Source organism: Doryrhamphus excisus, chromosome 5 (assembly GCF_030265055.1).
Source record: "Doryrhamphus excisus isolate RoL2022-K1 chromosome 5, RoL_Dexc_1.0, whole genome shotgun sequence".
Taxonomy (NCBI): Eukaryota; Metazoa; Chordata; class Actinopteri; order Syngnathiformes; family Syngnathidae; genus Doryrhamphus; species Doryrhamphus excisus.
In genome coordinates this window covers 10,678,096-10,703,641 of record NC_080470.1, presented here as the reverse complement: position 1 = coordinate 10,703,641, position 25,546 = coordinate 10,678,096, and the positions used below count along the sequence as shown (strand labels likewise).

The 25,546-nt window shown below is 42.4% G+C and overlaps 1 protein-coding gene across 1 annotated transcript; it reads right to left on the bottom strand.

The window, feature by feature from the left end:
• Positions 1-5,023: 5,023 nt before the first annotated feature.
• onecut3a (one cut homeobox 3a) lies at positions 5,024-24,632 on the bottom strand. Its single transcript, XM_058073449.1, has 2 exons — positions 23,223-24,632; positions 5,024-7,308 (listed from the first exon to the last, which is right to left on the bottom strand). The coding sequence occupies exons 1-2, from the start codon at positions 24,265-24,267 to the stop codon at positions 7,016-7,018; spliced, it is 1,338 nt and encodes a 445-aa protein (XP_057929432.1). The 5' UTR covers positions 24,268-24,632; the 3' UTR covers positions 5,024-7,015.
• Positions 24,633-25,546: the final 914 nt, after the last annotated feature.

The following is a 25,546-nucleotide window of genomic DNA, read 5'->3' as shown; positions in this document are numbered from 1 at the left end:
CTCAAGCATCATCAAGGGGGAATGCCAAGTATCTAACATCCCGCTCCACCAGCGATATCATCATGGAGGAGTGGGTAGGGATTCTACTAACAACCTGTGCAGCGCTCATGAATTTTGTGCCTCAGAGGATTAAGGTAGTACTGGATAATGGTGTTTGGACATATTCACTGAGGTGAGCTGTGTGTTGGTTCATTTTTAGTGGTTAGTAAATCTATACTGTACAATCTGTACACTGACTCCTCTAAAGTATATCCACAATACATTTGTATAATACTGTCCCTTGAGAAGGTATTTTTATAAAATTGGTTGGTGAAATGTGAAGTGTACCCCCTTTTGTGAGATACTATTTATGGTATGTAGAGGGATGCATCATCAGGTGGTCGTTTTTTGGCAGTAAGGAGGACAGCAATGCATCATGACTCAGACAGCCTCTCCACCCCCCACCCCCCCATGATTTTATTCTTTCTCCCCTTTTTGTCCTCCCCACAGGCCTGCCCCCTCTCTACCTTTTTCCTTGTTTTGAAACTGATTGTCTTCTACCATCACAAAGACACTTGGTTCTGATTGATTAACAGGTAACAGAAGAGGGAGAGCACAGTGTGACTGGGGTTGTCTACATCGGGGGCACCCCTCCCCCACCCCTCTATTGGCCAACCGTCCATCCCACCAAGTGCTGAACGACGCACACATAAGGCTGTTTGACAGTAAAATGCTGAGGTCGTTCAGCAGTGGAGTGGCCGGTTGCATTTGGAAGGGGGGGACTACAATGGGTTGTTTTTGGTCAGTCATAATGGTGAAATATTGCAACTCATAGTGAAAAGAATATGAGAAAGAAACACTTGGTCTTTCACAAAGGTACAAAGCAAACACGCACACTTACATACAGATCAAAGAGAAGCATGTGGACAGATGTTGAGGTGAGTTCTAGGCCGGCCCGGGTCTGTGCACGTCCCTCTGATTAACTCCAAGTAAACAGCCCTGTCTTTGGAAAAGCAAGACGTACATTTCTAGGACCCGAGCGAGCCAGCAAGCTGAGGAATGAATGCTATTGATTGAGAGGAAAGGAGTTTGACCTCCCCCAGTGCACACTGCCCCCTACTGTCTGGAGTTATATACATCAAAGGAACACGAGGAGGGGTTGGTTGGGGGGGTTGCAACGGCACATGCACACAACCAGTGACGGAAAGTCTAAAAATGATCGAGGACCCCTCTCCAATACTGAAAACTCCAATATTCCTCCTTTTTTTTTGTTTTTGTTTTTTAAATTAAGCAAAATATTCCCACCCACGCCCAGGGCGATTCCTTCCCTTTTTTCCTCCTTCCCCACAAAAATCACAGGTCATTCCTGTTGGTTTCTATACAGTTATACAATATCCATGCACAAAAGAAAAGAAAAACAGTGTACCTTCTTTTCAACAAAAGGCGCACATTAGGTCTTCATTATTCTAAGAACATCAGGAGCACTTAAACACACCCGGGAACCTTCGAAAGTAATTTTGCTCCCCCCACCCCTCGCTAAGAGAAAAGACAAGTTAAAGGACAAAAGAAAGCTAACAGTGAGTAAGAGGTTGTCCTTTGGTTTGGCATATTTTTGGTTTACTGAAAGCCCTTTACACTGCAACATTAGACCACTTCCTAGTGAGCTGCTCTTTGTATTTACTAATGGAATAAGACATAAACAAATAACAGAGGGGAAAGTAAGATTCTTTTTATTGTAACAGTTATTATAAAAGAAAACGAGAACGTGGAGCAGAAAACACGCAAGCTAAGATGCTGACACCGGCAGAAAGTTTATACCCCACCAGGGTCCTCTCTATAGTCAGATAACCTCCTTGTCTGACAGACCACTACTCCGAAAGACCAGGGCTCCAACATCTAGTCCGACAAGCCACCAACATGAATTATGTCATGACCTTACTCGACAACAGTTTAAGCATAGGTGATCAGGTTTAGGGGGACTAGCTTGTTAATGGATCTCTGTAAGACAACAGACATCTGTTAATGCATAAGAGGTATTGTGACCGAATTGTTGCTAGCCTCAGAGTGAGGAAAAAGTATTATCTTTTGACACATTATTTTATGTTTTGTTCATAATGTCATGTTATCCAGTTTTGTGCCGCTAACCCATGGTTAGCATGTTAGCCACATGGTCAAGGGATCGGGATCTCTGTGGAGAGTTTGCATGTTCTCCCTGTGCATGTGTGGGTTTTCTCCGGGTATTCCGGTTTCCTCCCACATTCCGAAAACATTCTAGGTTAATTGTCGAGGTTAATTGTCCGTAGGTATGAATGTGAGTGTGAATGGTTTTGTCTATGTGCCCTGGGATTGGCTGGCGACCAGTCCAGGGTGTACCCCGCCTCTCCCCCGAAGTCACTTGGGTTAGGATAAAAATATGGGCGTAAACTCAAAAATATGGAAATTTTATTTTACATTTTGTTAGTTTTGATTTGATGTCATTCTGTGATCTCGCAAATTTTCATAGAAGACATTCTTTTGAAGAATAGAATGATCATTAAACCGTAATTGCAAGGTTATTATCGTAACTCGCGAATAAACAAACTTAACCATTGATATTTAAAAAAAATTGATTTCATTGCATTCGGACTAGTGGGCCATTGGACATTTGGCTTGTCAGAGTTGTGGGGTTGTCGGGCAACTTCTATTACCCCACCCTAACACGGGCAGACTCATTAAGTTGCTAACTTAATAATGTAATGTAATAATGTCTAAAAAAAAAACTCTCTGTGGATGTTTCTGTGAGAAACATTTACCCGTGCTGTTAAATAGCTGTCTATGTGCTTAAAAACAAGCCCCCAGGGCTTTTCTTCAGTTACAGGTAACGTTTTCACATAAAACTGACCAGTACTTGTGTGTAGAAACTAGCTGGTACACCGGGAACACTTTTGCCGTATTTTGACAATTTTACTTTGCTTGTCACCAGGGTGTAACTAAATAAATGACAGTTGCAATCTTAATTCACTCAGGAACATGGGGAGCAAAACTGAATATATTAAGTGGTCTGATGTCATAGTGAAAAGAATCAATCAATGCCAATTTTTTTTCTTTGTCCATTCGGATATTCTGCCTTGCAAGAGGGCTTTGACCTAAACATCCGTGTTAGTTTCTCAGTCTTGTCTTCTGTCTCTCATCTCCTGTCACCCTCCACAGAAACATTCACAATGTCTTTTCCTTTATGAAAAACCGTTAAGTACATGCCGTAGCAAAACAAAAACACATACAAGAGGAAAAATTTTAAAAAATGGGCAAAAAAAATTAAGAGGATTTTTTTTTTAACAGTATAAAGCTTCAAGTCACAAGTTCCAAAACTAACTATCATAGTATCATAGCTTCATAATCATCATTGTTATCATTAGCAGTTATTATTTTCACCTTTTAAATTACATAAAGTTTACATGAAAGGTTTTTGAGGTATTTCAGAATTAATTGTCAAACACACACCTACCGGCTCTGAGCACTAGCCAGGAGTGGGGGGTGGGGGTCTGTTAGATGGACAGACAAGGTCAAAAAGGGGGGAGGAGAGGTTTTTGTGTTTATAACCAGTCTTCCACACTTTCATAGCGCAGCCTCTGTGCCTTACACAAGTGGAGAGAGATGCTAAAATAACAACTACAATGCAACCCCTCTGGGCGCCCAGAACCCCTTGCCTTTTTGCCTCCCTCTTTCACTGTTACACAAAAATATCTCTGATGCGAGAGAGGCAAAAGCGGCTGAGCGTGCAGGGCAGGGAGAGGGGGATCTTAAAAAAAAAAAAGAAAAAAAGATATAATAACAAAGGCTGTGAAAGATGAAAGAGCTATAACACATCATTTAGATTGAAATAAATAGCGAATAGCGATTGTTTTATAGACTTTCTACATGATAAAGTGCTTGTATTCTAGTGTATCAAGATGGAAAGTCAATATGGGGAGAAAACGCTGACACAGCCTGTGTCCCTCTCCCACCTCCCCCTTAACTGTCCATCCAATTATGGGCGCATTGTTTGGGGAAAAGGGCGTGCTGCTCTGTGCATGCACGCTCCTGCATGTGTGTGTGTGTGTGTGTGTGTGTGTCCAGTGCAGTCCCACCCGTGGTTGAAGGGAAAAGGCACTCAACTCTGTCCTGCAAGCTGGCCACCCTCCAGTGTGGCCAACTGCAGTCTGACTGCGCTGTTACTTACTACCATTATACCGTAAATGCTCCATTTAACACCTCTATTCAATTAGTCTCCTATAGTCGCCAGATGTGTAGCCTAAATAAGTTATGATTGGCATTAACAAAAACAATCCGGATCTAGTTTTCTTCTTAGTAGTTGCATTTGAAGTATTATGAGTGGCAGCATCTACCTCTGCATTCACTTCAAAATATTGGTTGTGATACTTGGCTATCAATGGTGTGAAACTCATGCGTGTTACTTATTAATCATCTCCTTGTATTAATGATGGCTGAGTAGTTTGATCCTTAACACTATTATAGCATTGATTCTGTTACTGCTCTCTAATGTATGTGTTGCTATATAGAGATAGACATTTTCCTTTCCGCTTTCTCTTGCACACCAAAATCATTCAGAAAGTTGAAGTAATTTGAATGAGTTTCCAACTTTTGGAACAAAAATCTCTCGCCTGCTTTAAATTTAATGGACCATCCCTCTGTGGTGTTAGAGCATTTACGGTATGCATCAGTATAGAATTTACGGTGTACTGTATAGTATGTGTGTTGTTGGGCGGTGGCACCCCCCACAGGCATAGGTTTTTTTGGGAGCGGTAGGCTGCAGTATCTTTGGTATCAGTGGCGGTTTCACAAACCACTCAGCTTAGTGAGGTAGCCAACATTGGTTTTCTCACTACAAACATTTTTGTCAGCCAGAAAAACTCGAGCTGATTCTTCACTTATTCACCCCAACCCCCCCATCCCAAAAAAAACAAAACACTATGTACCACAATTTTAGTTTGTCGTCCCTTGGCGGCTTTAACTCACTGCTTACAGCAAAGTGAATTGAAGTCTGCCCCCCCCCTTCCCGCACATCTAGTATGACTACATTGTTGGAAATGCTACAATTGCATCTTTAGACCATACAGATCCCCCTCGAAGCACATTTTGAACGTCATTTTTTGGTACTCCCATCTGTTTTATGGGCTCCAAAAAACACCACAGTTGCTGGCATAAAAATGCCGAGGAAAAGTCACTACTTCTTCTCCCTGTTTCTCGTGGTAAATGTCTCCTCAGAGTCCCATTGAATGTCAAAAAAAGCAAAAAAATGTCCATCAGCCACCATCCTTGCACCCCACCACCCCCTTTTTGTTTTTGCTTTTAAGAAAGTCCTACTTTTTTGTTTTTGATTCATCAACAAGGTGCCTTACTTTTATGCACACAACAGAGCACAGTTGTAACAAGAAATAGAAACTTTGTGTCTATGGTACTAATTGAATACCCGCATCATCATGGAGGAAAGGGTCAAAGGGGAGGGGGTTTGAGGAGGTAGAAAAGAAAAAAAAAAAGCGCCTGACTTTCTTTGTGTTTGCAACATGTACAGCTTGTCTTTTGAGGTTTGCCTTAATTAGAAAAAAATAAATAGATTTTTGGTTGCTGTGGTGACAAACACCAAATGTCACTGATTGGAATTAAGGCAGTAAAGCATTGGCACAAATTTATTGTAGCATTTTGGACAGCTTGGTTTGGCTACGTCTAACCTTTGTGTTTTTGGAAATATGAGATGACGAACAAGGAAGCCTCCTATAGGAAATATAATGCATCTTCTTTGTATTGTATTGTCCCCTTCTCCTGTTTTTGACATTTGTTGGGTTGGTCAATCCCTGCAGTTTTAGGATCACCTTTGTCCATCCCCCTCTGCTTTAGCTGGGACAATAGCTAAGTTATTGATCAGCCAGTGCCTGAATATGTCTACACTTTGGCCAGCAGGGTGCACTGTGGCTCTACAAGTAAATGATCTTTGAAGGGAGGCGCTCTGAGTCCCTTTGTGTCCCCATCTCCATTGAGTGCTTTCCCTATAGCGACTGGACGGATGCCTGAGCATGTTTTTGTCGCTTTAACCGCCGCTTTCTGGGTTATTGATCAGAGAAAAAGCTCCTAACTGAACAAAAGAGCATTTCCAGACTTATTGCCCACCTCTTCCCAGTCAGAGAACCTCTCGGTTCAGACTTACAATGACAGGTCTTCCCTCTACAGGCCAACATCTGTGCAAAATATATATATGTAGACCTGTGCCTGGAAGACCTGCTGCTGCTGTTGAGCATCTTGGTTTTTCACCTTGAGGGAGAGGTCAAGGCCTTGCCCGCTCTGTCTGCATCGATTCATTTTTCAATTCATTAGCTCGCCGTATGATCGGGCTTGAGCTGCTTTCTGCAATGGATGACCATCAGGGAATACCTTAGGCCGAGGAATGAGGAAGATTATAGGATGAGGGGGCGGAGGGAACTGGAAAGCTTTGGGTTTTTTTGTTTTTTTTTTACAGACTACATCATTCTTGGGTTTTGAGAGCGCGTGTGCAGTATAGGGCTTGGATAATAAGGCTATGTGCTGCTCTGTCAGATTTATTGCCGTTTTTTTTTTTTGGCTTCTACGGAGGGATATAAGAGTGGACACAAAGAGGTCAATTGGTAGGGGGCAAAAAGCAGGATCAGTGGCTACGTCGGTGGTGAAGGAGGCTAGCTTGTGCCCAGTACTGTCCAACAACAAAAAATCTTTGGTGTCTCTTTACTTTGTCTGAAACAAAGATGCCCTAAGGATGATTTTCTTTCAAAAAAGACATAATCAATGATTGTCCTTATGAGAGTAATACAGACTTGACCTGACTTCACCTTTTAGAGCTTGAATTTTTGACCGACAAGAAAAGATGATTGCATGGCACAAAGGATTTCTCGGGCAGATGACGCTGTCAGAGTGGTCCAGGCCAGGAATGGTTATCATAGGCAGGGTCTCAATTCCAGTGTGCTACACCTGCTCTTCCAACCTACATGCCCGGCCATCTGAGGGCCCTCTCCTACTCCTCCTCCTCCTTTCAAGCCTTAGAGAACGTGGTGGCGGAGGTGCCCGGCTGCCCCGGGCTGGTGCCATGGTCGTCGTGCCAGCGGTCCACACAGCGGCGCCTGGCGTTCATGAAGAAGTTGCTGACGGTACTGAGCTCCAGGCCCAACTGCTGGGAGATGGTGATCTGCATTTCCTTGGATGGTCTCTTGTTCTCTTTGAAGATGGCGATGAGTGTGCGTCGCTGCAGGTCGGTGAAGACCAGGCGCTGCTTCTTGGGTGCCGTGTTGCGGTCCTTGTGTTGCTCCTGTTCTTTGCGCTTGCAGGCTTGGCGTGGATGGCAGCAGTGGGAGGGATCGGGTTGAAAGTGGGAGGCAGAGAGGGGAAAGAACACAAAGCAAGGTAAGTATACAAAAGTGGCAAAGTCTGCCATTGTAAGCCCTTAACGGTCATCATATCAACAAAGAAAATAAATTAGAAACCATACACAACAGAACAAATGATAACAATGGAAAACATGTTGTTCTTTGGACCAGGTTAAGACTGATGAATAGGCATGTTGCAGCCAATAGTGTACTCTACCTTGGTGAGCCGATTAAACACAAGTGACAGTATTATGTCTACTTCGGCATATTTCTGCCTTTTATATTGCTGTAAAAAATATATTAAATCATAAGCAGTAGCAGTATAGGGATGGGTATCGAAACTCAATACCATAATAGCACTATTGCCAATGTCACATAATTATTTTAAAGGGCATTGTTTTGGGACAGAATTAGTTTTACTTTTTTTAAGCACCAGCACTTTTCTAAAGTCCTGATTTTTGTACAGTTCTGGAATGTAAACAATACCAAACCCAAGGTTTCTGTCACCAAGTCACTGGTATGTGTGAATGACGGGTGGAAAAGCTCTGATTCGCTTGTGGAGAAGTCGCTGCTTAACATGTGTCAATCTTGAGACCACAAATATGCTGTATGAAAACCATTTTTTTCCCCTGGAAAGAAATACAGTCTTATGTTTCCACTCTCACTCCATTGTGACCAATAGCACTTTACAAAGCACTTATTGTGGCACCTTTCCTAACTTTTGGCTAAAACTAAAATGCATACCAAACTTGTACTGCTTTGTTGGAAAGCAACATTGGTAAACATTGGTCCACGTACACCAGAAGAAGAGCCCGTACAGCTCCCACTCTTATCGCCATATAAAAGTTGATTTAAAGCTAATCCATGCGCCCTGCCCAGTGGGAATATTCCTTCCATCCCGCAGAGTGCAGACAGGGAGCCAGCCTGCGGTGAGGAGGGGGGAAGAAGGGGTAAGTTGAAGGGGGTGTTTGATTCAATATTAATGCAGTTTGAGTCACGACGGGGGGGCTGAGTGGCTCTTTCACAAAAGTAAGCGTTTTGTGTGTCAAAAATGAGGGGCAAGAAAAGATTGTGGAGAAAGTGCATGGAAGAGATTTTCTGTATTTTGGAGCCAAGAAGAAAAGGAAGTGGGGGGGGGGCAAATGGAGGAGAAAAGAAAGATATTGACTGACTTTGCTGTAGGAGCTGGGCGGATGGTGGAGAGGGGGGGCTCTCTGTTGGGACTGAGGTCAGACTATCCCCCGCTACCCACCCCGAGCAGGTCTACAGTCTGCTACTTCAAACAGAGCCCACTGGAGCCCACTCTATTGGGCTCTGAGAGGGTATTTATAACCCAAGCCAACCTTCCACCCCACCCCCTAAACACAAACACTTGAGACTGGCTCCTCTTCCCATACATGGAGCCTATTTCAAAACACTTTTACGCTAGGGAGTGGGGGCAGAAGGCCGAGGGATTAATAGTTAATAGAGTGGTGCATTGTGGGTATGTTTCTGGTAAGACGCAGACAGGTGTAAGAGTACAGTGAATGGAAGGTTAAGGCTCCTGCCACCTCTGCAGCCGCCATCCTCCCCTGCCGGCTGAGGATCGAAAACGGGCTGTGTGTCCCACTCAGCTTCCCCACCGTCCGGGTGGGAACGAAAGGGAAATTGCAGAGAGGTTAGAGAGAGAAAGATGGCGTTGACGTGTGGTTTTCCACCTGCTGCTGCCTGCATTGTCTGAAAAGCTGCCTTCGATCATGTCTCGCTCATGTGATGCATGCAGCGTCCTGGTGTGTTCAGAGACAGAATTTGTTCAACTTGTATGCAGTGTGGAGTGTGTGTGTGTATTTGGGGTGGAGGTTGTGATTGTGCTGAAGTGGCTGGAGTCAAGCAGTGCGCTGTGTGTCTAATTACAGTGGAACAGAGCCCATTGATCAGGCATTGCAGTCCAATCTGTTTACTACAGATGTCTAACCTGCACATGGGCCCATCCATCATATTCACATTTCACATCAGCACCGCAGCAAAGTGTGTGTGCGCATGCGTGCTGGCTTTTAAAATGTGTTTGTGTGTGTGTGTGTGTGTGTATGTATACATATGTATATAATAAGAAATAACATTACGATAACCATAGGAAGCAGAGTGCTCTTTATCAATTGGTTTATGAGGAAGTTTGCTCGCACACACTTGTACCAAGGGGGGGAGAATCACTGGGTAACTCATATCAATGCTAACTTACAGTATCACCATACTGCACAAAAATATAATAGAGTATATAGTAGTGTGAAAGTGTTTTTTTTTGCATGTTTGTCACACTCAAATGTTTCAGATCATCAAACTGAATGCAAAATACAGTTTTTAAATGAAACTTTTTATTATTAAGGGAGGAAAAAAAATACAAACCTACATCGCCCTGTGTGAAAGTACGATTGCCCCCTAAACCTAATATCTGGTTGGGCCACCTTTAGCAGCAACAAGCATTTGTGATAACTTGCAATGAGTCCCTTACAGCCCTGTGAAGAAATGGTCCACTCATCTTTGTAGAATTGCCCCAATGGAGGTTTTTCCAGCATGAATCATGCCATAGCATCTCAATGGAATTCAGGTCAGGCCCACTTCAAAATGTAAATTTAATAAAGAGTTGAATTTAAAAACACCATTTTCTTTTCAGTTGTGTTGTCATTTGTGTGCGGGCTGAATTTGGCCGAGTGGCTCTGTGCACAATCTAATAAAATGTGCATGACTCAAATATCTTACTACTGTTAGCAGAACTGGTGTGATGTCCCCCACCACCTCACTGAATGTGGTATGCAAATTTCCCCACTGAGGGATGAATACAGGCATATCTTATCTTATCTTAACAATTTAACAGTACGTATATTACAGAGCCAAAAATGCAATTTTTTTAGTTATTTTACATTTTTATGCAATTAAGTCATCAAAAAAAAAAGTGAAATATAAGTGCGCCTGCTCAAAAGTGTAGCGACCTCTTTGTTATGACCTCTACTCAAGCAAGCTGCATGCTATCTCCCTCTGCCTTTTACTTGTATGTAAGCTTCTTTAACTAGCAGGATTGTACACTGTAAAATCCAATAGCACGCTCAACTCTGATAAATAATTACAACTAACCTCTCTAATTGCTCAGCGTTACTTTCTCCCTGTTTGTATCAATTTACCCTGTTGCCTGTCCATTGTTGTGTGTGTGCGATGAAGATGGCTGCGACGCTCGCATCTTCATCTACTGTGGAACACATATGCAAGCGTCACAGCCATCTTCATAATCAAAACAGGCATACACAATGGACAGGCGATGGCACGGATGGAAACTAATGATTTTTTTCAACGTGGCCTTTTTGTGATGCAAATATATTACTCTTTGGAACGCATATTGTTTTGAGAAGGCAAACTCTTTACGTAAATGGCCCCAGGAACTAACCGGAACAATGTTTCTCATCACTGAAATTCAACCAAAACTAGGCTCACAGGACCAAGAGAGGCTTAAGTCACAGTTGATGCACTACCCTGCTGGTGGGGATGTCATACAACTTCATGTCAAAAAGCTCAGAACTATCCCTTCAACATCCATTTGATATTCATGCTGTGATCATGCATTAACATTTACAGTGATTATAACATGTAATTGTTACAGTATCTTGCTGTATTATGATGATTTAAAACACTACCAAAACTTATTTCCTCTGCGTATTCATATTAACAAGACATCTCGCTAATGGCAGCGTCATTCACAGACAGAAGAGTGGATACCTCGCTCTCAATTTCACACTGGGGCAACTTAAGCACACGTCTTATGCTGGAACACACAGCCATGCCAATGAGAGTGGACATCGTAAGTGTTGTTGCCACTGTTGTTGTTGATGGAACTAGTGTAAGTATGTGTATGAATGCGCTTAGGAAAGATGTTTTGGTAGTGTTTTGAATCATCAAAATACGGCAAGATACTCCAACTATTACATAGTATCATCAGTGTACGTGTTAATGCATGATCACAGCATGTATATCAAACTATGCAACGTTGTTAGAGGGTTTTTTTTCTTTACAGGGCTTCATAGTCAAAATAGTATTGTTAGATAGCTCGAATTAACTCATTTTCTCGTGTTGTAATACACAGAAAAGGGAAAGGATTATGAATGATGGGCAAAATTCCAAGAAATGTGCTGTACACATACTTTAGATTGTAATAGTTTAGTGATAGTGTTTTTAGTCATGTACAGTTAAAGTATTTTCAGTTTTGGTCTGAATCTGGCACTGTTATTAAGAATTGTTGTGAAGTTTGTGTTATATACAATAGTGTTTGCTCTTCTAAAATGGAAATGAGTAGTTTATATAGGAGGAATCGCCAAGGTCTGGGAGGCAGGCCAATGGTATTTTCCAAACAATTCAGTGAAAATTGGGACGCGGGCCAGATTTGCCCCCCCGGGCCTTAGTTTGATACATGTGGCCTATAGTATTGTTGTGTACTTGCATGTACTATTCCCAACGACCCCCTAATAATTTGTTTTTTTCCTAAAACATTGTAGTCTGCATGGAACCATATTTGGCTACAGGTGTTCAAAATGAACCCTGAAAAAATGTTTTCAGTATAAAACTATACTGCCATTTTGGATAATTATTGAAAACTTATGTTTAAATTATGAGTTGCAACATTTTGAATTTATTGTAAATGGTAAAAATATATACTGAATTTTTAGGATCGGTCATCCTGCCTCATCTTCAACCTGACCATTTGCTATAACCCGTTTCTGCCATCGTGTGTCGCTGTTGCTCAGCCTTCTCTTGCAACACGGGGCGCCACGGTGCGCTGCCTTTGCTACAGGCGCTGGATTTACTAATCAATATCGATCGATCGGTGAGGAAGGGGGCCCTGATTACTGAACCAAGCTCGGCGTAGAAAAGAAAAAAAATCGATCATTGCAGCTTTTAGAGCTCGAGAAGGCTCCGCGCGGAGAGGCGGACGTGCACAAAGAAAGCAGCCGGACTAGAGCGCACATTTTGGTGCTTGTTGCAATGCACCCCCGCTGCTCCACGGCCTGGAGGGACTTGTCAGAGACAGGGGCTTATCCCTCAGGCGCCATGTTTGTAGAATACATGTATTTATAAGAAGCGTGATTCTCTTTTAATGATCTCGTATTAATGATATTGCTTTTTGGGGTTTATTTTTCTTCTGTCCTCTCTCCACGACACACCAAGCGAGGTTAAGAGAAAAACACCATGGCTGTTCAGTAATCGATCGATGGATTCGTGAATAATTCGTGTGTGAAATTCACTTCGTCCAATTAATTATGGCCCGGAGGATGGTGGAGATTCATGATGGAGGGAAGACCTCTCACTTGGGTTGGGGGGTAGGGGGGTACACCTGTTCCCACCTTTGCTGTCAAGTATAGTGTTGGACTTTATGAAACTATAATCTGCATTATAACGAACATGTTTTTAAATAAACATGTTCTTTTTTTAATGCTTTCTTCCGCACAGACCCTTGCGAAAGTGTGTGCGTGTGCCTGCGTGTGTGCGTGTCTTGCAGGCTGCAGGCCAAAGCTGGGCCAGCTCAATAGCGCCTTCGTGTAATGAGTGCGAATTGGCGTTGATGCACTGATAAAGGGACACAATTTGTTGCTTTGCTTCCTGCAAGGCATTTCTCCAACTCGTATCTCCAATGACATCCACCTGCAGCCTCATATAAGTCTTCCTCGGCATATACGGTATATTTGTGGACTTTGCCACCCATGTAAATCCTTTGCATTCAACGTAGACACAACCTTGCGTACGCCTGCACAAATCCAATCTAATTACAACTGCCATAATGAAAATATTGTTACAGTAATAGCGCTCGAAATGTATTGGATGTATTGGGGGTGTACCTAATGGACTGTCTGTTTTAACGTTTCTTTCTGCTTTACTAGCCAATACAAGCAAAAAGAATGCTACACGCACTAATGAGTGGTAGCTATGCAATCAGGGCAGGTCTATAGTAATTAAATGCACTCGACCGTTGGGAGAGTTTCAAGAGGCGTGGTGGTGGTGATGATCTTTATTATTATTATCATTATCGCTGCTTTAATTGCACTCTGTGAGGCGTTTCTTTCCATTTGATGTGAGATTAAACATTGATTTCATCCCCTAATTTCTTAAATCGCCTATGCGTAATAAACAGTAGTTGTGTTACATGGTGTTTACACATTTGTGCATTTTTCTGCTGCTCTTTAATGTCTATAAATGTTACCATAAATGTGTTCCTTTTTTTAAATACCCTACACAAGCTACCCTAATTCTAAGCACTGCATTTAATATTTAATGAAATTGTCACACAAATAAATGTGGCTCTATATAAATGCATTAGATCTGTGAATAACCGTGTATATATACTAGACTTATACCCTATATAAGCACTAATGTCCCCTTATATTTTCTTTATAGCAGATCTCTCATTTGCTTTTTTGTGCAAGACTGCAGCAATTTTGCACATCACTTGCACAAACTCAGACAACACAACCCGTTGTCTTAATTGTCTGTGTTCCATAGCAGGGAAGAAAATTTAGATACATATAATTGCACTCAATGTATTTTGTTTTGTTTTTTTTACATTATGTGATTTTTTTATGTCATTGTGATTTCTTCTCAAACCACAATTTTTTATTTTATTTCACGGAAGACCAATATCTACTGCAATGTCGTTATACGTGGCAATGTCAATATTAACAGCAATGTTCAAACATGCAATTGATATATTCTGATTGAATAATTTAACGCCGAGGCTGCTGAGCAAGCGCGCTCACACACACACACACACACACACACACACACGATAAATAGACCACAAAAATAATAAATTGATCATGGGGGGGGGGGGGGGTAATCACAGCTTGCTTATTATAGTATTTTAATAACATGTAATTCAGAGTATGTTACACCGACGTTATTGATCCATCCATCAATTGATTTCACAGTCGTTTTGCTCCTTTTGTTGATCGTTGCTTGTTTCTGGTAGCTTGTGTGTGTAACCTTGCATATGATACAGATTTGTAGGTTTTATTCAAGTTTTCCTTAACTGCTTAGTAAGGGAAAATTACCGAGGATTGTGTATATTTTGATATAATTTTCGTTATTGGTTTTTGACAACTGTATCCCAAAATATTTTTTTTATTGTGAAGCCATTTGATAACAAGTGTTTGTTTGTTTTTTAAAGGAAAACCTCTCCAAGTTTAAATCTTTGTTCAGAGATTTCCACACTTAATACCAGATTAAATTGCCTTTTAGAAACCTGGCACTGCTCAATTGGATTGGATCCTCGTCTTCTATTAAGCAAGCCATTATCGGCTCTTTAATAACCGATGGCCTGTCAGTGTGCCAGATAAGCAGCCAACACACACACACAAACACAAATTGCACTAATACAGCTCGAGAAAAGTATAACACACCCACTAAAATCTGCATTCCTATAATATTGTTCAATATAGTAGTGGTGTATGGCAGAATACTGAGATGTTGCTGAGATTGTACAACAATTGCATCACCAAATGCAAACAATGTTTGTTAAAGGCGTATGCATTTTGAAATGGCTATGTAATTACATTTTTGTTCATTTTATGTGCATTTGTTCGCATCCATCCGTAAAAAGACTTGCTTTGAAAGAAAATATTGCATTAACATTGTATTGGACGTTTTTGACAAGTGAACAGTTCGACGTGTTTCCAAGCTAAAAAAAAAAAAAACCTATACGTCACAATTCTCCTCGGTTTATTTTCCGTCAGACTGCCGCAGATTATAGCGGCTGAAAAAACATAATTCTTCCCCTTTTCGACAAATCTGTTTAACCTTTTCCCGCAATCATAAAATCGCTCGCTTTTGAAGAAAATAGTGCATATTTTCCATTAATAATGTTCGACACTGGCGAACAGTTCGGCGTGGTTGCCATCTTAAATAACAGAACCCCCTCCTAATTACAATTCCCCTCAATGTAAATCCCAAATTCCTGCATACTCTTTGGACTGTTATTTGTGGTCAAAAGCCATGGCTTCTTACACGTCACACAAGGACGAATAACCAGATTGAATTATGGTTATCTCCTCTCCTTTGTGTATATTTGCCTGGAAATGGGGAGGTGTGTGTGTGCATGGAGGCAGGCATTAACCCTTTGATGCTATCCGCGTACATTCAGTCGACTCTGGCAGCAATTTGATTTAAAGGTCATTCTCTCCTATCGATCCGCTTCGGCGAGGGGGGTGAGGGCCTGGCGTAGGAATTGATCATGTGAAATAAAAGAGACGGTATGGGAGACTGTACAGAGTCCAGACCTCCTCCGTTGCATTTATAATGGTACAACATGCACGCCCACCACCCGTGTGAATTGCACAGTGTGAGTGTGCGTATGTGCATGTGGGAGAACGACTCTGCACGCCAATTTGACTTCTATTAGAATTACATTAGTTTTGAATTATACGCTCGACCCAAAAGAGCGGCGTGGGATGCATAACGACGCAGTTAAATACATGTGAACTTATTTATGATTTTTCAATACTTAAAAAAAGAAGTACCGATTTTTTTGGCGTCATTTTTGGGGGGTGGCTGTGCATGAATGGAGACGTAGTTGATGAGAGAAATGATGGTGGATGTGGGTGTACGAGAGGGGGTTGCGTGGCTTGGCTCCAGGGATGGAAAGCAGAGGTCGGGGAATGGAAATCGATACATATTCAGGGCTGGCCACATCGGCCCTTATAACTAACAATGTGGCTGCAGACCCACTCGGAAGCCTGGTCACATCCACGCTGCGAGACGAGCAGGAACCCCACGCAAACACGGATGTAGTGTATATGTAGTCTGGCATATGTATGGAAGGTCTTATAGTGTATTGTCTAGCAAACAGCACTGAGATCAATAGAATGTCCCATTGTCTCATAAAAAATACCATTATTTTATTTAAGGTCACTATAATATACAGTTTACAGGGATGTACAATGACCACAAGTTATTGACAGAGGGAAATTTACCCTTTTTGTTTTTTTTCTACATAACTGCATGCCTTCCTTTTTGTTTACAATTACATTACATACTTAGTGATCAATAGTAAACTCTGACAATCAACAGCGCCTCTTGTGGCTACAGCTCAGTACTGCACCCAAATTTGCCCCAAGACAGGATTAATCAACAAACAATTCCACCGATGCTTTCTTAATCAACAATGAAACATTATGACCATTAGTATATGCTTCCTTTTCATTACGTCTATGACAGTGACTGGAGCAAAATTAGGGCAGGAGCTAATTTTTGAAAGACAAAACTATAATAGCAGGAGAATATCAGAATTTTAGCAGTTTCCAGCTGCCTAGTAAGTACGGTGGCACAAAAAACCCCAACATGTTCACTGGATAGAAAGGCATGGCTACACTATTGTCTAATTATGTTTTAATGTTATTCATTGGAACAAATTGCCTTTTTATAGGTTTTTGTGTTATATGCATATATAGGTCTTTGCAATGCCGGCCCACAACCAAGTAATTTATACGGTCACTAGCAGCAGAAAATGTGTCTTTCAGTAACATATACAGATTTTGGTTAGCCATTAATCAGGGAAAGATTCACCATTGTCTTTTCTTGCGAACGAAATTGAAGCACGGTCATGTCAAAGCCAAAAGCTTAGCCGAGCTGCAGTGCTGTTGTATGTGGACAGTGTGTCGCATCCATTTTGACTCAAGTGTAGTCTGGTCATACGTGATGAGGTTAAGCTTCACGTCCTTCACTTGTGTTTCCTCCATTTGAATTGCCATCGTGATGGTACGATTGTGAACAGTTGTCGCTGACAGAGGCATGTCTCTTATTCGTTTGATGTCTTTATCCGAAAAGTTGTCAAAAGGCTTATTCACCACATCAAGCATGAATGTTTTGGCATATTCGTTATCTGTGAATGGCTTTCCTTTCCTCACTATTGCTAAAGAACCAGCAAAGCTGGCCAAAGGCAGTCAGCTTGTCGACTCCATGCTGCTGACTAGTTTGCACTCTGGACAGTAGCCCTTGGCATGCCTTCTCCCGGGTGTCCCCCGCTGGATATTTAGATATAGTGTGTGTCGAAGTGACCGTTTCATCAATGAAATTTTATCACACAATGCCAAACCTGCTCTCTCCACAAAGGCAAATTCCTCTGTCCCTTATTGCTGAAATGTACGGTACTCCTGTGCTACACATTTAGCTCGATGACTGACTAAAGGCAGGAGGTTTTTTGGCCTTTCAATGTAGTCTACCGCTTTATCCCAATACAACTGTATTTTGGCATTTGACCTTGGCATTGTTTTTTGCCATCCATTTTGATGTAGAAAAAGGAAGCTATATTTTAATGCATTGTAATGTGTTATATTTTGAACATTATTATTAATAACACTGATTTTTGTAATGTTTTGGTTTAAAATATCAGCGGGAAAAAATGAAAATGATAAAAATTTACAGTGTTTACAAATCAATAGCCCTCCATAAAGGGCTGATGAGCCATAGGTTCCCAACTTCTGACCTAAATCATCAAAAACAGAGTATGGGTACGATTAAAGCTGGCTAAAGCCCAATGTTTGTGGTGTACCCTCAAAGTACTGCATGATTGTTGATCTTTAAAGCTCGAGAACATACCATTTAAGGGAATTGGTTTCGTCCAAATTGTCCATAGGTATAAATTTGAATGTGAATCATTGTTTGTCTATATGTGCCCGGTGATTGGCTGGCAACCAGTCCAGGGTGGATCCCACCTCTCGCCCGAAGACAGCTGGGATAGGCTCCAGCATACTCACGACCCTGGTGAGGATAAGCGGCATAGAAAATGGATGGAGGGAATTGTTTAAGCGGTTTCTTTGGCGATTCGGTTTTCACCTCAAGCCCCAAATTTGTGTGCTCCAAAAATGTTAAAGGATGAAAAAATATATAGTAGTTCCAACAAGCACCTCGTCTGTTGCCGCCATGTCGTATTGCAACTGACAAGTGGTGGCTCAAAGAGCGTTGTCTCAAGCTGAGTAGTATCACTGTGTTATGCTGTACAGTCGTATGTTGCAATCCACAGACTCAAGTATTTTCTGACAGCCAGTAACCCCATAAAAAGTGACCCTCGATCTGATCCACAGTCTATTTAGGAAAGGCTGTTGTGGGTTCAACACAACAAATTCACAACAAATTTGGAAATCCAAGGTAATTGGTTAGTGTTTATACATTCCCAAATTTTAGGCTGGGGATTCAAAGTACAGTTTAGGTGTAAAAAACTGTAATTTATGGGCCATTAATTTACCCTGATTCTACTATTATGGATTGCCATGTCCACACGGTGGGCCAGTGGTTGGCATGTTGGCCCCACAGTCAGGAGATCGGGAAGACCTATGTATACGCGATTGGGTGGCAACCAGTCCAGGGTGTACGCCGCCTCTCGCTCGAAGTCAGCTGGCATAGGCTCCACGGATGGATGGATAGATTGCTGTGTATACAAACACGTCGTCGACTGAGCTATGAGCATTTGATTTGGCCAGTATCAAGTATCATAGTACACAGATGTCCCTGTAATATGATAATATTGACGACATAAAATAAAAAAATTCACATCAAACTAATCATTAAATTAAATGTTCATTTTATCTCTAATGTAGGTTAAATTTGTAAACAGATTGCATATCAGGTTTGTGCTGAAAACAAAAGCATAGTTACATATTAGTATATACTGTACGTATGTTGTAATATTGCAACATTTTACCATGGAGGCTTTTACAGTAGAGCCTTGCTTTTGGAATGCCCCAGTTTTTGTCTGATTAAATTGGCAAAACATTTTGCCCCGGTTTTCATATATTGTCTTGGTTATTGTTCAACATTGCATGTAACGAAACATGTCAACTGCGGCTCAGTCGGCATTCATGCTCTTAGTAACCCAGACTGGTACAAACATTAGTGAAGGTTTTTAACTATTACCCGTTATCACAAAGGCAAAGAAAATCTACAAAACTACAGTTGTGAAAGCGCTAAAGGTCTTAATAAAACAGATCACAAATGACTGAAGAGGTTTGTAGCATGTGGCCACATAATGACGTGTGATGTTGTGTTTTGTTTTCCATAAATGCATGTGATTCTGTTGCTGTACACTTGTATGAATTGTTGTTGGTGGGGCTCCAGCAAGGTGCACTGTTTTCTGCATGACCTGTAAAACTATAATTGCTCTGAGTAAAATGTATATTTTTGTTACTTTTGGGTGTCTGAATTGGATTAATTGAAATTACATTATTTTCTATGGGAAAAGTCGCTTTGCTTCATATCATTGCTTCAGTTTTATCTGACCTTTTGGAACGGATTAATAACAAAAAACAAACTTCCACTTTATTTACTAATCTTAATTTGATTTTGAAAATATGGCATGTGGTATAAAGAGGAAACCAATTTAGCTTCTATGCGGAAAAATTGTCCTTCGACTACTGCCTATGTACTCTTAAAAGTACAATCGTATACCGTTTTTCCAAAATGTTTATGACTTATATGATAGAAATAAAGATTCCTCCCCATCCGTGAGGTCATCATGTGTCACCATCACAACACCTCCAAAATCCCCAGCCTCAACCGAATAACCTGGGGGCAAGGGCGGGTGGGGGGAACCAGGGTTTAAATGACCTGCGGTAAAAACAAGCACCGCCACTCTCCCACTAGAGGGTTTTCAAAGGTTGTACACGCGTGTCTCGCTATACTTACATCACACGTCTCAACTGCTGTGTGCTTAACGAACAACCAGGTTCCCAAACCACAGCTGCACTGTTTACTCCCATGCCTCACCCCTCCGCCGTACCACCACATTAATTATTAAGGCGAGCTATTGATCATCTCGCGAGCTTACATGGAGATTTTTTTCCCTTCAACATTATCCGGCATCAATCATATATTAATGCCTTATATCCAATTAGAACCTTAAACAGCCCAAAAGAAGAAGTGCTGATTTGTTTATTTTGCCATCCAGTTTGGGGTGTAGATGCATGTGATCAACGTCATTGTGTATTGTGCTATTGATCCATGGGGCTGGGAGCTTGTTGGATGAAATAATTGTGTTTAGGGCCAATACACAAGAATGCCATTAACCATGTGTTGAGGGTGCAGGGGTTCACCACCTTGAACTGTCCTCAAAAGATGGGGGTGGGGGGGACTAGGTCAGCACTATGGGCAGCACCACTGACTCCAGCTCTTTAAATGCTTTCTAACAGGCCGTAAAATCAAGTTACTAGACTGTAACCTTTTAATAGATCACTTACACTTGGAAAACACTTCTCTTGTGGTTATAACCCTAAAAAGTCAGCTTGCTGCACAACTGCCAGATTTTCAACTTTAAATGAGTCAGTAAAGCTAAATAGGCCAAAAGGTGCCTACATTTTTTGTGATTTTAACCCTTTAAATGCTAGTATGTTTACACAAGGCCACTGTTTTTTAAATAAAAAATGAAACAAAAAAAACAAAGCAAGCTTGTACGCTTTTTCTACCTCTACACCATTACGAACATTAGAGAGACACACTACAATTACACTCTTGCAGAAAGCCATAGAGTGAACAATCTTACTGCATGCTTTGAATGGGAAAAAGTAGCGCCCTCTAGTGGACACATGTAAATAAAAATTGAGTCATTAGTCCAATTGAAATCTTAACATAGGGACTGCATTGTTGTTTGAAACTATTGCCATATATTCATTCACCACAGTTAATACGGCTTGAAAAAAACAACCTCTAGGATCTCTTCAGGATTACATGGTATCATCCAAAAAGGCAATATATATCCATTGAAATGGAGGCCTCCCACTGCTCCTAAATACCTAAATAATACACCCCACCCCCTCTCTTTTTGTCCGGTGCATTCTGACCTAAGAACCCCGGAACGTGCCCTAGCCATTCATATGCTAATGAACCAACTCCACTTTTTGGGCAAATAAAAATAAGCTTCATTGAATTAAATTCAGTTCACATTTGGTCAATGAATGTGTATTTGTTCATATAACGTCTTACACAACATCCACAGCCTTTTCCTTTTATATATATATATATATATATATATATATATATATATATACACACACACTATACACCCCCCTCTCATTCTCCTGCAGGGGAGAGACCAATGGGAGAGAGTGCTGAGGTGGGATAATTGATAGATGCACTGGCTATCCTTATCGATCAGGCCTGTATTGATCCCACCAAATACATTGAGATGGAGTGTGGAATTCAACACAGATGCAAAAGACGAATTGTTTACAGCATTAACGCCATCTTACCAACGCTGCTGTGTCTTGCTTGCACTACTTGTCAAGGTTGATATTATACTAGGATTGGATTTAAAATACAAACGGGGTGGGTTTGTTTATAAAAAAATATATATAAAAAATGGTGGGGTCTACATGTACGAGGACCACATCGCAGCCTCTGGGTGTTTGCCCCATTAGGCGTGAAGGGCATGCACAATCCCCCTAAAAAAAGGGCCATGGCCCATCTCTGCACACACATGCGCGTGTTCGTGTGAGCATGTACAGACAGTGGCATTTTCACATTAGCTAAGCAGGGCGGCTGAATTGATTTGTGTGACTGTGATGAATTTGGAATAGTAATTTGAAGTTATTGATTGATGTGGCCCAGCCAGCCTCACTTTCAGGATATAGTACACCCCCCACCCGTCACACACACACACACACACGGCCCACGCATGCACCCTGGATAATGGTGATTTTTAGATGCAATAGGTAAAATAATTGTCCTGCACATTTACATGCAAATCATTTGTCATTGTGTCCCTCCATGCATGCCATTTGGGCTCCAGGTTGGAGAAATAATTGAAATAAAACCATATATTTTATAGGCTTTCTACAGCTTTAATAGATTTAACCACACATTAGCAGGAGCTTGTCTTTCACTCTCGACTGATATCGGCGTGTTTTATCCCAATGCACAGTGTGGGGAAGATATAAAACCCCACAGCCCAATTAGCTTTAACAGGGTGGCACTTAAAGAGACAATTGTAAGGGGGGTGTGCAGGTGTTTAAATCTTTATTTACCAGAACGCAAGCTAAAACGGTAAAGGAACAATTTACATGCCAATTAAGTGCTTTTCAATAAGGCATCGACTGGAACTAAAATATGCCACACTATCTGCCTTAATTGAAGTGTTGGCTTTAAAATACGGTGCACAAAAAGGGGGGGGGGGGTGATTGACGTCTAACGGCCGTTTAACAACAACAGGCGTCGATGAGAGGGGATGTGTGCTTTAACCTGCAACTTCAAGTGTTTTCATTTAAGTCCTCTTAGTCAGAGTGTGAAATTAGAGCAGTGAAGATTGTCGTTTTCCTGCTAAATGTACGACTCTTCTGTTGTTTTTCTGCAAAATGCCTCCTGATTTTGGAGAGTGGCGCATCTGTTTTTGTCTTCCTGGATCCAAATCGATCATTTATCTAAGCGCCACTCTGAAAGGGGACGCCTGGACCTGAAGTATTGATCCATAAGAGGTCATGCCCCCCCCCCCCCCCCCCCCCCCATCGCTTATATAGGGCAGACCTAGTTTGCAAAGATGCATAGATTTGATTGTTCTAGGTGCAAAGTACGATCTTGTTTGTACCATGGTTGCATAAGACTAAAAGGATTAGGTGATTTCATAAATTCATATAAAAAGAATAATTTTGTTTATCTTTGTACCAGACCTCTCCACGTGTTTACACTACATCAATCAAACAAAATCAAGCCCCTCACTCTTCCCACAGGCCAACATTTAACTCACAACCAAGTTTTACTCGATATAATCGACTAATAACTCGCAGTAATGTCTGTTTGAGCCGTCATTGACAGTCTCGCCACATTGACTCCTAATTGATCGGGTTCGGGCTGTGAAGTTGAGCGGTGCGCTGCCTCGTCACTCACCTGCAAGCCTCAGCGCCGACATCCGCTGGAACTCTGGCTCCTGGAGCCACTTCCACATTCGCCTGAAGGTCTCCCGGCCGGACTTGAGTTTACTCCACGGTTTAGGGTTCCGCAGCAGGTCGGACAGAGTTCCCTGGGAGCGGCACAAGATCCTCTGGGCGAATATGGCCTGCGGGATGCTGTAGCGCTTGAGCTCGGCCGTTATTCGTTGTGCCACCTCTTTGGTGTTGATCTCCTCCACCTGGCCGGAGCCTCCCCCCTGAGCTCCCCCCACCACCGTCTGCCGGTCCCGGTCTGACAGCATGGAGCCGTTTGCCTGAGAGTGCGGATGGCTGTGGTGGTGTATGCCGTTCAGGGATGACATGAGCCCGGCTCCGTGGCCACCGAGGCCCCGCGCCAAGTGCTCCTCACCTCTGGAGAGCATGGCTGCGTGGGAGTCGAACCCCCCAGCGGAGAGCATCTTATCGTTGGAGAGGTGAGCTCCCGGGCCGTAGGCGCCAAGGGATTGCTGTGAGCTGTGCAAAGGCCCGAGACCGTTAGAGAGCGGCGACAGAGGTTGGCCCATGCCGGACATGTCCTTCGGGTAGTGGCCGTAGAGGTTGCTCATGGAGGCGAGGCTGCGGTCGTCCCTCATCAGCGTGAAGCTGCCGCTCACGTTGCCCGCCGCCAGACGCTGGTGCGCCGGGTGGTGGTGGTGAGCGTGCGGGTGCGGGTGGTGGAACTTCTCCGACACTGTCGAGATGGGTGGCAGGTGCTGTAGCGGCGTCAACGTGGTGTAGGTGCTGCTCAGGCTCATGCCCGAGTCGCACGACATGGTCATGGCCGGGTGCAAGGGCCCGGAGAGTGCGTGGTCCGTACGGTAGTCACCGGCCCCCTCCAGGATGGAGGCCATACTGGACACCATAGCCGAGCGGCCGTGAGAGGACACCAAGTTCCGGTGGGACGCCGACGACTGTCGTGCATGGGGGGAGTTCATGAGGTCGCCGCTTTGGTGGGAGTGGGGCACGCCGTGCAGGTTACCAATGTTCTCCATTGTAAGCTCCATGTTTGGGGTAGGAAAAAAGGGGGGATCTTTAATTCCACCCCACTCTCTCGCTCTCTCTCTCTCGTCGCTCGTTTTTTTTCCCGCTCCACTCCTTTCCGATAATTTTTGAACGATTTCAAAGGCGAGCCATTGATTGTGGTTGCTTCTGTGCAGTCAATCCAGCATGGTCCTCTCCTAGTGGCGCCGCTCTCTGCGATGTCTTCCTTTCTCTCTCTCTCTCCTCCCTGCACCTTCCGCTGCTCTCTCCTTTCTCTCCTCACTCTGTCTGTATGCTTGCAAGTGTGTGTGTGTGTGTGTGTGTGTGTGTGTGTGCGTGTGGATGCTGAGATTACCGCCAGCCTGTGCGCATGTGCGTGCCCCAGTGGTGTATCCTCCAACTCGCGCGCTCTTGTCCACTCTGTCTAAGGGAGGGGGTCAACGTGACGTCACTTCATCGTGTGATCATGGACCCCAAACTGAACCTCAAATTCCTGCCTGAAGATTGCATTAGGCGGCACTAGTTAAGATAAAAAAAAACATTCTTGAGTAATCCACAGCTTTGAATGTGCAACGTTTACTTTGAGGAGGATAACAAACAAGGGGTGGACTTTTTGATAGCATTAAGGAGCACGTGGTGCAGGCATTGGGGTGAAGGGTTAAATATTAATACCTTGTAGAGTTTTAAACATTCGATATTTATTGTTATTGCCGGGTGACTTTAATCACCAACAAGTGCATCATTTATTCATGCTAAAAAGTAAATATTGAATTTGAGAGTGTTGTGCCATACAGTATATCAATCAAGCATGGTGTGTGCAAAATATGCACACATATTTACCTTTAACGGCTTTGGGACCTTAATGGAACATGCAGGAGTGGTCATCTCATTCGAATTGCTCTTTCCTGAGCAGTCAGACCAGTTCAATTTCTAGTTCTATGGTTATCATCGCAGTTTTACTTTTTACCAATCATCATATTCACATTAAAAAACTAAATCTTGAATTTGAGAGATGCATTATATGTTATTTAGGGATGGTTTGTGCAAAATGTGCACAAAAGGTAACCTTTAACCGTAATTGTGTAAGCACAGAAAACACTCCATTGGAACTCCTGAGCAGCTTGAGAGTCTGCAGAGGTTGCACGAGTGCTCATATCTTAGTTTTTCAAATTTATTTTTGTGAACATATCTTTTAAATAATTGTGTTATTTTTGTGGCCAGAGTCATATAACTTCCATTTCCTCTGATAATCATTGTACTTTTCCTTTTTGCTAAGAGGCGCGTAATTACTTAAGCTAAAAA